At 30.5% G+C, this 10,375-nt stretch overlaps 1 protein-coding gene and 1 pseudogene across 2 annotated transcripts; both read right to left on the reverse strand.

The window, feature by feature from the left end:
* Positions 1 to 1,864: 1,864 nt before the first annotated feature.
* LOC124837538 (RING/U-box superfamily protein) lies at positions 1,865 to 5,715 on the reverse strand. Of its 2 annotated transcripts, XM_047312936.2 has the most exons (6): positions 5,409 to 5,715; positions 4,655 to 4,723; positions 4,210 to 4,545; positions 3,488 to 3,519; positions 2,417 to 3,373; positions 1,865 to 2,281 (listed from the first exon to the last, which is right to left on the reverse strand). In XM_047312936.2, exons 3-5 carry the CDS (start codon positions 4,538 to 4,540, stop codon positions 2,429 to 2,431), a joined length of 1,308 nt encoding a protein of 435 aa, XP_047168892.1. In that variant the 5' UTR covers positions 4,541 to 4,545; positions 4,655 to 4,723; positions 5,409 to 5,715; the 3' UTR covers positions 1,865 to 2,281; positions 2,417 to 2,428. The 2 variants fall into 2 exon arrangements, with proteins under 2 accessions (XP_047168892.1, XP_047168890.1); XM_047312934.2 differs by lacking the exon at positions 1,865 to 2,281 and having other exon boundaries at positions 2,286 to 3,373.
* Positions 5,716 to 7,429: 1,714 nt separating this feature from the next.
* LOC124837541 (bZIP transcription factor 44 pseudogene) lies at positions 7,430 to 8,599 on the reverse strand (annotated as a pseudogene).
* Positions 8,600 to 10,375: the final 1,776 nt, after the last annotated feature.

Consider the following 10,375-nt stretch of genomic DNA (forward strand, 5'->3'; position numbering starts at 1 on the left):
CGAACACAGACTATGGGACATGATTTCGAAATCAAAACCACATAGACCAGTGATGCCACTGAGCCGTAAACGCATTCTTTTATTATAAAACGAAGTTACAATATTTTTTTTATGCTATTATATTTACATTTTCACATTCTCACTTTTTTTTCATGTTATAAATTTTAATATATATTAAAAAATTGAATAAAACGTAAACTTTTTCTAATAATGAGTGTGTCGTGTTCATCAATGAATTATGTTTTTTAAAAATAAAACTAAGAAAAATAAGTATGATTTTTATCTTTATACATTTTTTAATATTTGTATTTAGTCCTTGTATTGTTTAAATGATTTGAGTTCTCAAATTTATTAAACTTTTAGATTAAGTAATCATGCTTTGAATAAATTTTAATTATATTTTTTAAATAGAGTATATTTGAATAAATTTATTTATTACTATTTATTGTAAGGATGTGATGATCAACAAACAAATTATGAGTATTTCTTTATTAATTATATTTTTTTAATAGAGCATATTTGAATAGATTTCTACAAATTTTTTATTAGATCTGATCCAACCTGTTTGAATTAAATTGAAATTACTGAAGTTTTAAAATGTTTTATTTCACTAAAGTTGTTTGTTTCAAAATATTTTGGTTATATTTTTAGAATTAAAAATATGGACGTTGTGTAATATTTAGAAAAAACACATTTAGATAATAAAATAATAGAGTAAGTTTAATAATAGATATATTACTATTACTATATCTAATAATTTTAATCAAGTTGGATTAGATCCAACATATATAATTCATCACCCAATTTGTGTTAAGTGGTTGAATTATTTGACATAATAAACACCTTTAGAATAGATAATAAATTTGAATCTACATCATATATGGTTATATGCTTACAGATGGAGTAAAATTTTATAATAGTATAATTAGATTATCAGAGTTGAGATAGTTTACGTAAGTATTTTCTTCCAATTATTATAGTAAGACATTAAATTTTTATTTATGAAAACCATGTTTTTTTTATGTAATTAATTAAAAATAATCTTATAATAAAAGTGAAAATTTTACCATATTTTATATAAGATGTAAAATATAGTTAATATGATTGTGTCTTGTATAAATAGGTGTTAAGATAAATGTATTTCTTTCGTTGAGATCCAATTTACATGAGTAAAAAATTTCAAACTTTAAATAAAGAAGAATTGCAAAATTATTGTCTTAATCTTTATATTTTTTAAAACTTGAGTAAACATTTTGATATCTATGATTCTGATTTATTTTTAAAATTAAGAATGTTTAAAAAATTATTAAAGGGAAAATATTAATCTAGGTAAAAATATCATATTATTTTTCAGAATTTATTGCTTTCATAATTACCAGTAGTGATTGTAATTGAGGTAACCTTTTGTAAATTAAAATTACTTCAATAATATTTAGATATAGATATATTAAATAATTTATTATTTATTAAAAGTTAAGTGCTAAAATTGTTTAGTTATGATCAAATATCTTATTAGATATTTAAGAATAGTGAAACTTGTAATTAAAATATTTCATTACGCCTCTTTCTTTTGCTGCCATTAAAACATGATACTTCATTGAATTGCTTTACCATCATCAATACCTGAAATATCGGCGGTCTACAAATGCATTTATTATTATAAAATACTTAGTTACTTTTAATTAGTCTTGATCTTATTGTTAGTTATTTTTAAAGTTTTATCCTAAACACATCCAAAACTTAATTTATAAAATATACCAAACAGAATGATGTATTAAAATAATACATTTTTAATTTAAACAGGGACATGTTTTTAAGAATAAAACGACATGTTGAGGCATATCCATAATTTGCAGTGCAAGGATTAATTAACATGCTCTTCATTTCCCAGTATGGGAGTGCTTACCGACTGAAAAAGAAGCAGCAGTCGGAAGCATTATATTAATCAATTACAGCATTCAGTCAGTCCTCCGATTCACCTTCTATCCATATGACTGAATTTGCAGAGTTATTTTATATTCATTTCATTAGAAATATAAATACAGGAGTTAAAATTATCACTTCTAAACCTTATTTTTTGGAGTGCAGAAATCTGCAGCAGGTAGAATGAAGCAGTCTGCCTCTTACTTACCATAGAATGGAATGAAGCAGAAATCTTCGTAAACAAAAATATATATATTTTTGCTTCCGTGTGGTCGTCTTTGCTTTGGCTCAGCTTCAATTGCCAAGGGACGTTATATTCATACAATTCATATGAACCACATCAACCTCACTGGAATTTCTGGTCAAAAGTCAAAATTAATTAATTTAAAGCGATTAAAATTATGAGTGAAGTTAGACTACATAGAAAATATTAAAAATTCTAAATTGATGGTGGGTGTTATCACTACTAAATTAGAGAATGGTTGACTCTTACAGCAAATGGCACTTAATCTTTCCGATATCTTGCCCAAAAGCCTTTCTTCCTGGCAGAATCATTATCGGACAGGGATCGGCTCCACTTGGATCCAAGTGAAAAGTGCCGCCTCAAGAATGGCTTTCCAAATGAGCTCCTCGCACTGGAACTTGGTTCCATTTTTGAAACTTTTCCTCCCAAATCAATATCTTTTTGGCGATCAAAAACATCAAAACCACCATCAAGGTAGCTATCGACTACACGGTTTCTGGATATCTTGTGGTTCTTGGCCTTCATCTCTGATTCAGCCCGAAGAACTTTTCTAGACAACTTTGAAAAGTGCTTCTCTCCAACCATACAGATTGGACAAGCTGGATCATACCTATCTGCCTCTGGTGTCATAGCCTCCAAACATTCTGCATGATATGCATGACCACAGACCAGCACCGCAACAACCGAGAGGTCATTGCTGGCAATGAACTTCTGGTTGCTCCATGTTGATCTCTCAGTCAAAAGCTTTGAGCAAGCCCCACAAGATTGTAGTTCCATGGAGGGAGAATATGAGAACCTGCTACTGGATCCACTTATCTTGTGACGACCAGAGCCAAAACACTCACTATCAAAAGACCACCTTTCCCTTTGGGACGATGCCACCATCTCAGAGAAGGTTCGCATTGACCATCCATCAGATGATCCACAGAGGGATCCAGCAGCCATTTCGTTGCTGCAAGTAGAGAGTACAAAAGATGGCCTTCCTTCAGAAATTGAGTTGTCCGGCGATTTCAGACCCATAATTCGACTGTCAGAAATCTGTCTCAACAGAGGGTGTGCTGGAGATCGATGTGCCCATCTTGTTGGGGTAGAGTTGGGAAGATGGTTATAATTGTGATTAGGCAAAGGATCTAGTGTGGGCGTTGAGAAGACTGAAGGTATTGAAAAAGAAAGATTTGGTAATGAAGACTCCACTGGATTCTTCACCTAAAGAGAAACACAGATTAAGAGTGAGCCCAGCAATACTACAGCAGAAAGCCTAAAAAATTCAGATTATGCACCACAAAGCTCATGGTTCCAATTCAGTAGCTCAAAACTAACCACTGTAGAAAAATTGCTTGACATGGACAGATCTGCAACAAGCACATGGAGGGAGAACAAAGAGAAATCAATGCCAAACAAAGAAACATCAACCCAATGAACCAAAGTGCATAAAAGAGAGCATCATAAACATAATGTCAATACCAATATCTGGGACCATTCAACACAACAAACCGAGTTTGAAAACTATACACTGGTTAGGAAAACAAAAAAAAAAGATAAGGTGGTGAACAAGGTCATACACGACATAAAAAAGACACGTGTGAGATAAAGATCCCTTGAATATAAGAAGGCAACAGCAAGGGTTTTTCTTTTTCAAAAGTTATATATAAACCCACCCATTTTCTCAGAAACTATTGATCATGTATTTAATATTATTTGTGTTGCATCGTGAAGCCTGATTGCAATCATTCTCAAAGCCTGTGACTAAACTGTGCAGGATTTTCATTTTTGGTTAAGCATACTCAAAGAGCTTCAATGTCAAGGTTGCCTACAGGTAACAGAAACATTTCTCAAGGGATAATTGCTCCACCACCATACAAAATTTTTAAAAAGGAAATTGTATTTCAACTCTTGCATCCTATATTATGTACTAAAAGTAAGAATACCCCAAAAACATGGGGGTGGAAGAAGCCTAAATGTTATAACTAAGACCGACCCGTCGAACATTGTGGTCATGGTAAAGGACAAAAGAATAATAGAGTTCAGGGTTTCGCATTTACCAGACGAGGGCGTCATCAGATTTGCAACCAGCGCCTCATCAACAGGGGACTTCAGAGAAATAGGAGTCACAGAATTTTCCATGATGCTTCCCCCATCAGACAGATTACCTCTTTCAGAGCTTAATGAACCTTTTAACTCCATGCTGACATTTCTACTGTCTAAATGAGATGCGTGGTAAGAAGGATTCTCAATTTCACCAGTAACGCGTTCCCTACTATCCCATTGAAAACTCCACGATGGTGAATACACAACATCTCTACGTAAGCTTTCACCTCTAGTTCTGTTAGGAAGATTAGGATCCTTTGCAGCAACACAACAAGCAGATCCCATGATAACTGCAGAAAAACGTAGAAGCCAATCTAAACTATAGCCACAAACCGAAGTGTATAGACAAATTCAAGACTTGCTGATATTTTCTGAACAGAAAGAAATCCTATAGTGTACCCGAAAATCACAATTGGAACCTCAAAAGCCACCTCAATTTCCAGCAAGAAACCGTAACTCTACTTCCTCCTGAAAAATAAACAAAAAGGAATAAGATTTCAAGATAACTCAAGAACCTTCCAGCGACCAAAAAGCTCCAGACAAGGAACCGCGCTCTAAACTTTGGATTTCTGACGCTCTATCTAATCTAACGAAATCTAGTTCGGCGAAAATCCAACATAAAATTCAATTATAGAAAACTGTTTCCATTAACTGCATCCACCAATTATAAATCAAAAACTAAATACATATGTAAAAAGAAAACGACCACCAGCTCGTAAACACAAGGCTTCCAAACATAAACTTAAAAAAGAGGAAGAACAATTAAATTCATCCTATTAGTATGACAAAGCACTCAACCATCCTCTAAGTTAAATAAAACCAGTTCGAGAATACAAACAGCAGAAAGCACTAATTACAATACGCACACACAAACACCGTCATTATTCACAGTTCAAGACACAAATCCAGAGCCACCTATAAATAATAACCAAATCCGGCTCATTTTCTTCCAAAATCCATGAACTAGTCAAAACAATTAAGAGCAAAAAAAAACTCAACCGTCCCCTCGTTCATTTATTTCCTCGAACCTCAAATAATTTCTAGGGTTTCGAAACATTCTAAATACTAAATACTAGGATCTTTAATGCATACGATTAATTATTAACAAGGCTAACGATAAAGAGAAATATAAGATAAAGCATGTAAATCTTACTCGCAAACTATAAACTGAGATAAAAGAGGGAAAATAATTGAGCTCGGTCATATACGGAAATGGACTCCGTCGTGTCGGTTTCTCAGTCAAAACGCGGCGCGGCGCGGCGCGGCGGAAGCAGAAGCCTGTACGACGGCGTTAGGGTAGAGGTTGTTGAAAACGGAAACGGGGGAGCCTCTGTTAATTTCTCCGTATTGTGTGACTGTGACTCACTGCATCTTCTCCTTTTATTTTCCTTCTGCAAACGTCTGTTTCTATCTTTTCCTTTTCCTCTTTCCACCTCTCTTCTCTGCGTTTCTCGCTCTTTAATAATTATTTATTCCTTATACCAAAATAAAAAAATAAAAAAATTGCGCGTTGAATATTATAATTACTTGTAATAAACCGTGGATGAGAATTGGACGCCTTAGTTTCCACCACGTGGAGCGCACTATAAGCTCACATGCACACAATTAAGGGAATATCATACCAAGTTGCGACCGAGGAGAAACCATTGACGAAGATCTTTCCATGGTTCCAACGGTGGTCAATCTTTGCCATGCTCTGACTGAGACTACGACCGTTTGATCCTTTTAGAATCAGGTTTTCGTATTTTGCGTTTATGGCCTCACTACAACACAAACCTTTCGCTTTCATTTAATTTCCATTTTGCACTCTGAAAAGTAAAAACAAACATATGAAAAACATTTCATAGAAGTCAATGCTATTAAAACTATATCATTAATTAACTAGAAAGTCTAATTTCTAAATAATTGTATTTTTTTATTCAGCCTCTTCTAAAAAAAGTCACAATTTGCTTTGTTTTCCGTAGTGAACGCAATCTCGTATCCATCGTGATTATTTAACCTTATCTATTTATCATGATTTTAATAAAATTTATCTGTTTATTAATTTCTTATTTATTATCGGGAAACTGTGCTATTTATATCATACTTTATTAATTGAACATTTATGTATGTTGTTACTAAAGTCGTTGTTGACTTTCGTTGCATGTCTGCTTAAAATGCAACAAAGTCTTTATTTTCTCTCTCAAACATGTTAGAAAATGCATTTATGATCAAAAACCAAGAATGATTTATTAAAGACATTTATACAATTTCTTAATTAATAATAGATCATTATATTTTTATTTTAGTTTTCATAGTTTTATTTCATTTAATTGAATCTCTATTTAAAAAAGAAAATTTATTTAAGGCACTGTATTTGCAAAAGTACTCAATGTGGCATTAATTTTATTTCAGAAGTGTTCGTGTTAACAATTAAATCTATTATATTTTAAAATTGAAGTTTTTCATGCGGTAAAATTTGAATATTTTTTATTTTGAATATGTCAATATCAAAATTGAAAAAAAAAATAGATAACAGATAATTAACACAAAAATGAGTGTTAATTTAAGGATGTCAGATTGAATTTTTTTATTAAGAAGAGACTTAATTAAATAAAAAGAATAAATATAAAAACTAAAATAAATAAAAAATACCAAACTATTAATTATTTTGTTCTTTTTTTATGGAGCTAGCTATGCTTATTATTTTAACTGAATGCTAAAACGTGCGAAACGAGAAGTCAGGCCCGTAGTAAACCTTACAGGCCCAAAGTTCCGTAAAGCCCAAACACAAGTTTGTTTTAGCCTAAAACTAAGAGGCCCATTTCAATTTGGGTCATTTTTCCTTAAAAGCTTTTAAAAGATACAAATGTAAATAAAAAATTTTATGAATAAAAAAAATTGGTCAAGTTACATGAGAGATTCTTTTACAAATAAAATCCAAATGTTTTTAGTTTAAAATCTCATACACCTGCTTTGTTAGTCAAAGTAATAATTTACCAAAAATAAATTATAATTAAAAAAAAAAGTGTGAATAGCAAGGTTTTTTACTTTTTTTTTTTTGGTCCAGAAGAGTTTTTGCATTAATTAATTTTGCACTTTAATGGGTGCTATTCACACACATGCTACATCCATCACTTTATCACTTTAGTTTTATGAAAAGGCAATGGAGAACGTTAACAATCTGAAAACAACTGAGAGAAACACCTTTTGGTACCATTTTTTCATTTATAAAAAGCAAACCCATAACAGCAGAACACTGCCAATGCCACCATATGATATTTTCAACACTTCCGACACTCTGATAATATAATAATATATCATATAAAAAACATTGCCTCGCCCCAGAACACCAGCAACGAATCCAACCCCGACACAACAAAAGAGAAGAACCTTAATTTATGAGAGTGTTCACCACAGACACATGTTGTCTGCAGTGGCGACAATGGGGTGATTAAGGAAGGGCGCGTGCATGGGAATGATGAAATTATTGTTGGTTTTGTTATCGTTACGGTGATGATAATAATGGTTTGTATCGTTGATGAGTTTGATGATGTGATTGAAGGAGTGAAGGGTTTGAGCGAGCTCGGTCTTCTGGGCTACGAGAATGGAGTTGTGAGCGTGGAGCTTGAGATAGTGTTGGGTGGTGAGGTTGAGTTGGTTCGAGATAAGGTCATTTTCCTTCTGGAGACTCTGGAGCTGTTCGGTGAGATCATCGAAGTGCTTCTGCTTTCGCATCCTTGATCTTCTGGCGGAGTCACGGTTGGATTGCTTTCTCTTCTTTCTTCTCAGTTCCATGAGAAGGTGGAGATCGTCCTGAGAGGGTGAAGTGGAAGAGGTTCCGGTGGATGAGGCCATTGATTTAGAAGAGAAAGGAAAAAGATTGTTAATAGTACGTAGTGATATATATAATGAAAGGGAAGGTGGTGTTAGGGTTAATTATGAGAAAACATAGAACCAATAGAGGAAGATAACTGAGAAAGATTGAACTAAGTGGGTCCTGCGTCTTAGGGAAGAATTTATCATAAACCCGGAACGAAGGATCTCACTCAGGACTGGAGACATTAATGTAAAACATGAAGGTTCATCTGAGAGGAAACTGGAGAATGCAGAAGCAGCAAGGGTTTGAGAAGAGAAGAAAGGAAAACAGAAGGGTAGTAGAGGAAGAGAGGAGAAGAGGAAGTAAAAATTGAAGAAGAGGGTTGAATTTATAAGAGAAAATAAGGGTGGAGAGAGTGAAAAAGGGGGTGGAAAATAGCAAGTGGGAGGGGAATATACTCCTAATGGTGGGTGCGTGGGACAGGAACACTGCATGCTTTCCAATTCTACCTACTCAACACCTCCTTTTTACAAATCACACCGACACTAAAAATGACTCTCATCTTCCTTATATTTACAATCAGAACTCTTACTTATATTTAATGTTGGTTCTTGGATTCTTAATTAAATATAGGATCGTTTCTTACTTCAAATTGTGGAGACAATTTTTATATATTTATTTAATTTAATTGGTTAGTTTTATGTTAGTTTAATTTATTTTAATGATTAGTATCTATACCTATATATAAAGAAGATTTATATTTATATTTGTTTTCTATTTTACCCTTTAAATAATTTTTTTTACTAAAATAATTATTTTTTAAATTTAATATTTTTATTCAATTTGATTTTTTTAAATTAATAATATTCTTAATTGTTAAAGTATCTGCAAAATAAATAAAATTTATATTTATATTTACAATAAAATTATAATTTTTTTATCCATGTGTTTTCACTTATAATATTAAATAAAGAAAAAAAAACTCATTAGTTAAATAACTGTTTTGAAACTAGCAAAATAAAATATAATTAATTATATATATATATATATATATATATATATATATATATATATATATATATATATATATATATATAATAAAGTAATGTAGTAGTTAGTTTAGTCATCACACAAATATAAACATTAGTTTTCTAATAAAAGTTAATTTTGCTAAAGCTAAAACTTTAATATAAACCCTTCTAATAAAATAAATTTTATTTGAGTATTACTACTTTATTATTTGAAATATAAATTTACAGATCTTACATTTAATATATTTTATTATTGTTTTTGGATATAGTTAATATATTTAAGTTTTTAGATATGCATATATATTAATTTCAAATAATATTTTTATTTTATTAGTTTTAGTGACGAAAGCTTCTTAAAGTTGACACATAAACTATGATAATATTAAATAATTCATATATGCCTTTTACGTAATTAGGTATGTTAATTAAAATATTGTGTTTACTTTTATCAATTGATGAAGTTTTTAATTATAAAGGTGAGTTTAAACCACAAATCATTTGTCATATTAATGCTTGTATTCGTGTAATGCACCAGATAAATTATCTTGAAATATTGTTTTTCAATTATTAAAAAACACACGTTCGTAATACTTGAAAATCGAAAACAAACACATAAACCAATTATTTATTGAATAAAATATCCATATATTTTACCTGACACTGGAAATTAAATTTTAATACTTCTTCGGATGAACTATCCATAATAGAGTAAATTGAAAATTTTAATATGTCCGCATAGTACACTATATGTCAATTTTTGTTTTTAATTTTATATTTTAAAAGTTGTTTTATGTACATGCATTTTGTATATATTAAAACATATTGTAAATATCTTTTAAGTTGTAGTTTAATTAAATAAAGTAAAATAATTGTTATGTTTATATATTAAATTACCTTATTATAATTAATAATTAAAATTTAATTTATAAAAATTAATGATTTAAGTTATAATATTATTATATTTTTAATTTTTTAAACAGTATAATGTAAAAATTAATTTTTAAATTATGTTTTATTTTAATTTTTATTTAAAAAATTTTGCAATACGGGTCAAAAGGTAATGAGTTGAAATTTCAACCCACTTTATTATCCCTAAATTTAGACATTTCAGGTCTACTGATTTAGATTGATGTTAACATATTAACATTTACTCCGTTGGAATTAATAGAGTCTATTTATGTTGAAGCTAAATATAAATATTAATTACAATTCAGGACTCTTTCCATCATTGCATATTTTAATACATTATAAAGAATGATTTTAATTATATTATATTTAAAACAAAAATAT

This window comes from Vigna umbellata, chromosome 1 (genome assembly GCF_029865625.1).
Source record: "Vigna umbellata cultivar VRB3 chromosome 1, Vumbellata_1.0, whole genome shotgun sequence".
Classification (NCBI taxonomy): Eukaryota; Viridiplantae; Streptophyta; class Magnoliopsida; order Fabales; family Fabaceae; genus Vigna; species Vigna umbellata.

Coding starts and splice junctions, on each gene's coding strand:
- LOC124837538 (XM_047312936.2), bottom strand. CDS start 4,540: ATGGGATCTGCTTGTTGTGTTGCTGCAAAGGATCCTAATCTTCCTAAC. Junction 3,520..4,209: donor TCTGATGACGCCCTCGTCTG/GTAAATGCGAAA, acceptor TGCTTGTTGCAG/ATCTGTCCATGTCAAGCAAT. Junction 3,374..3,487: donor CAAGCAATTTTTCTACAGTG/GTTAGTTTTGAG, acceptor GTTTCTCTTTAG/GTGAAGAATCCAGTGGAGTC.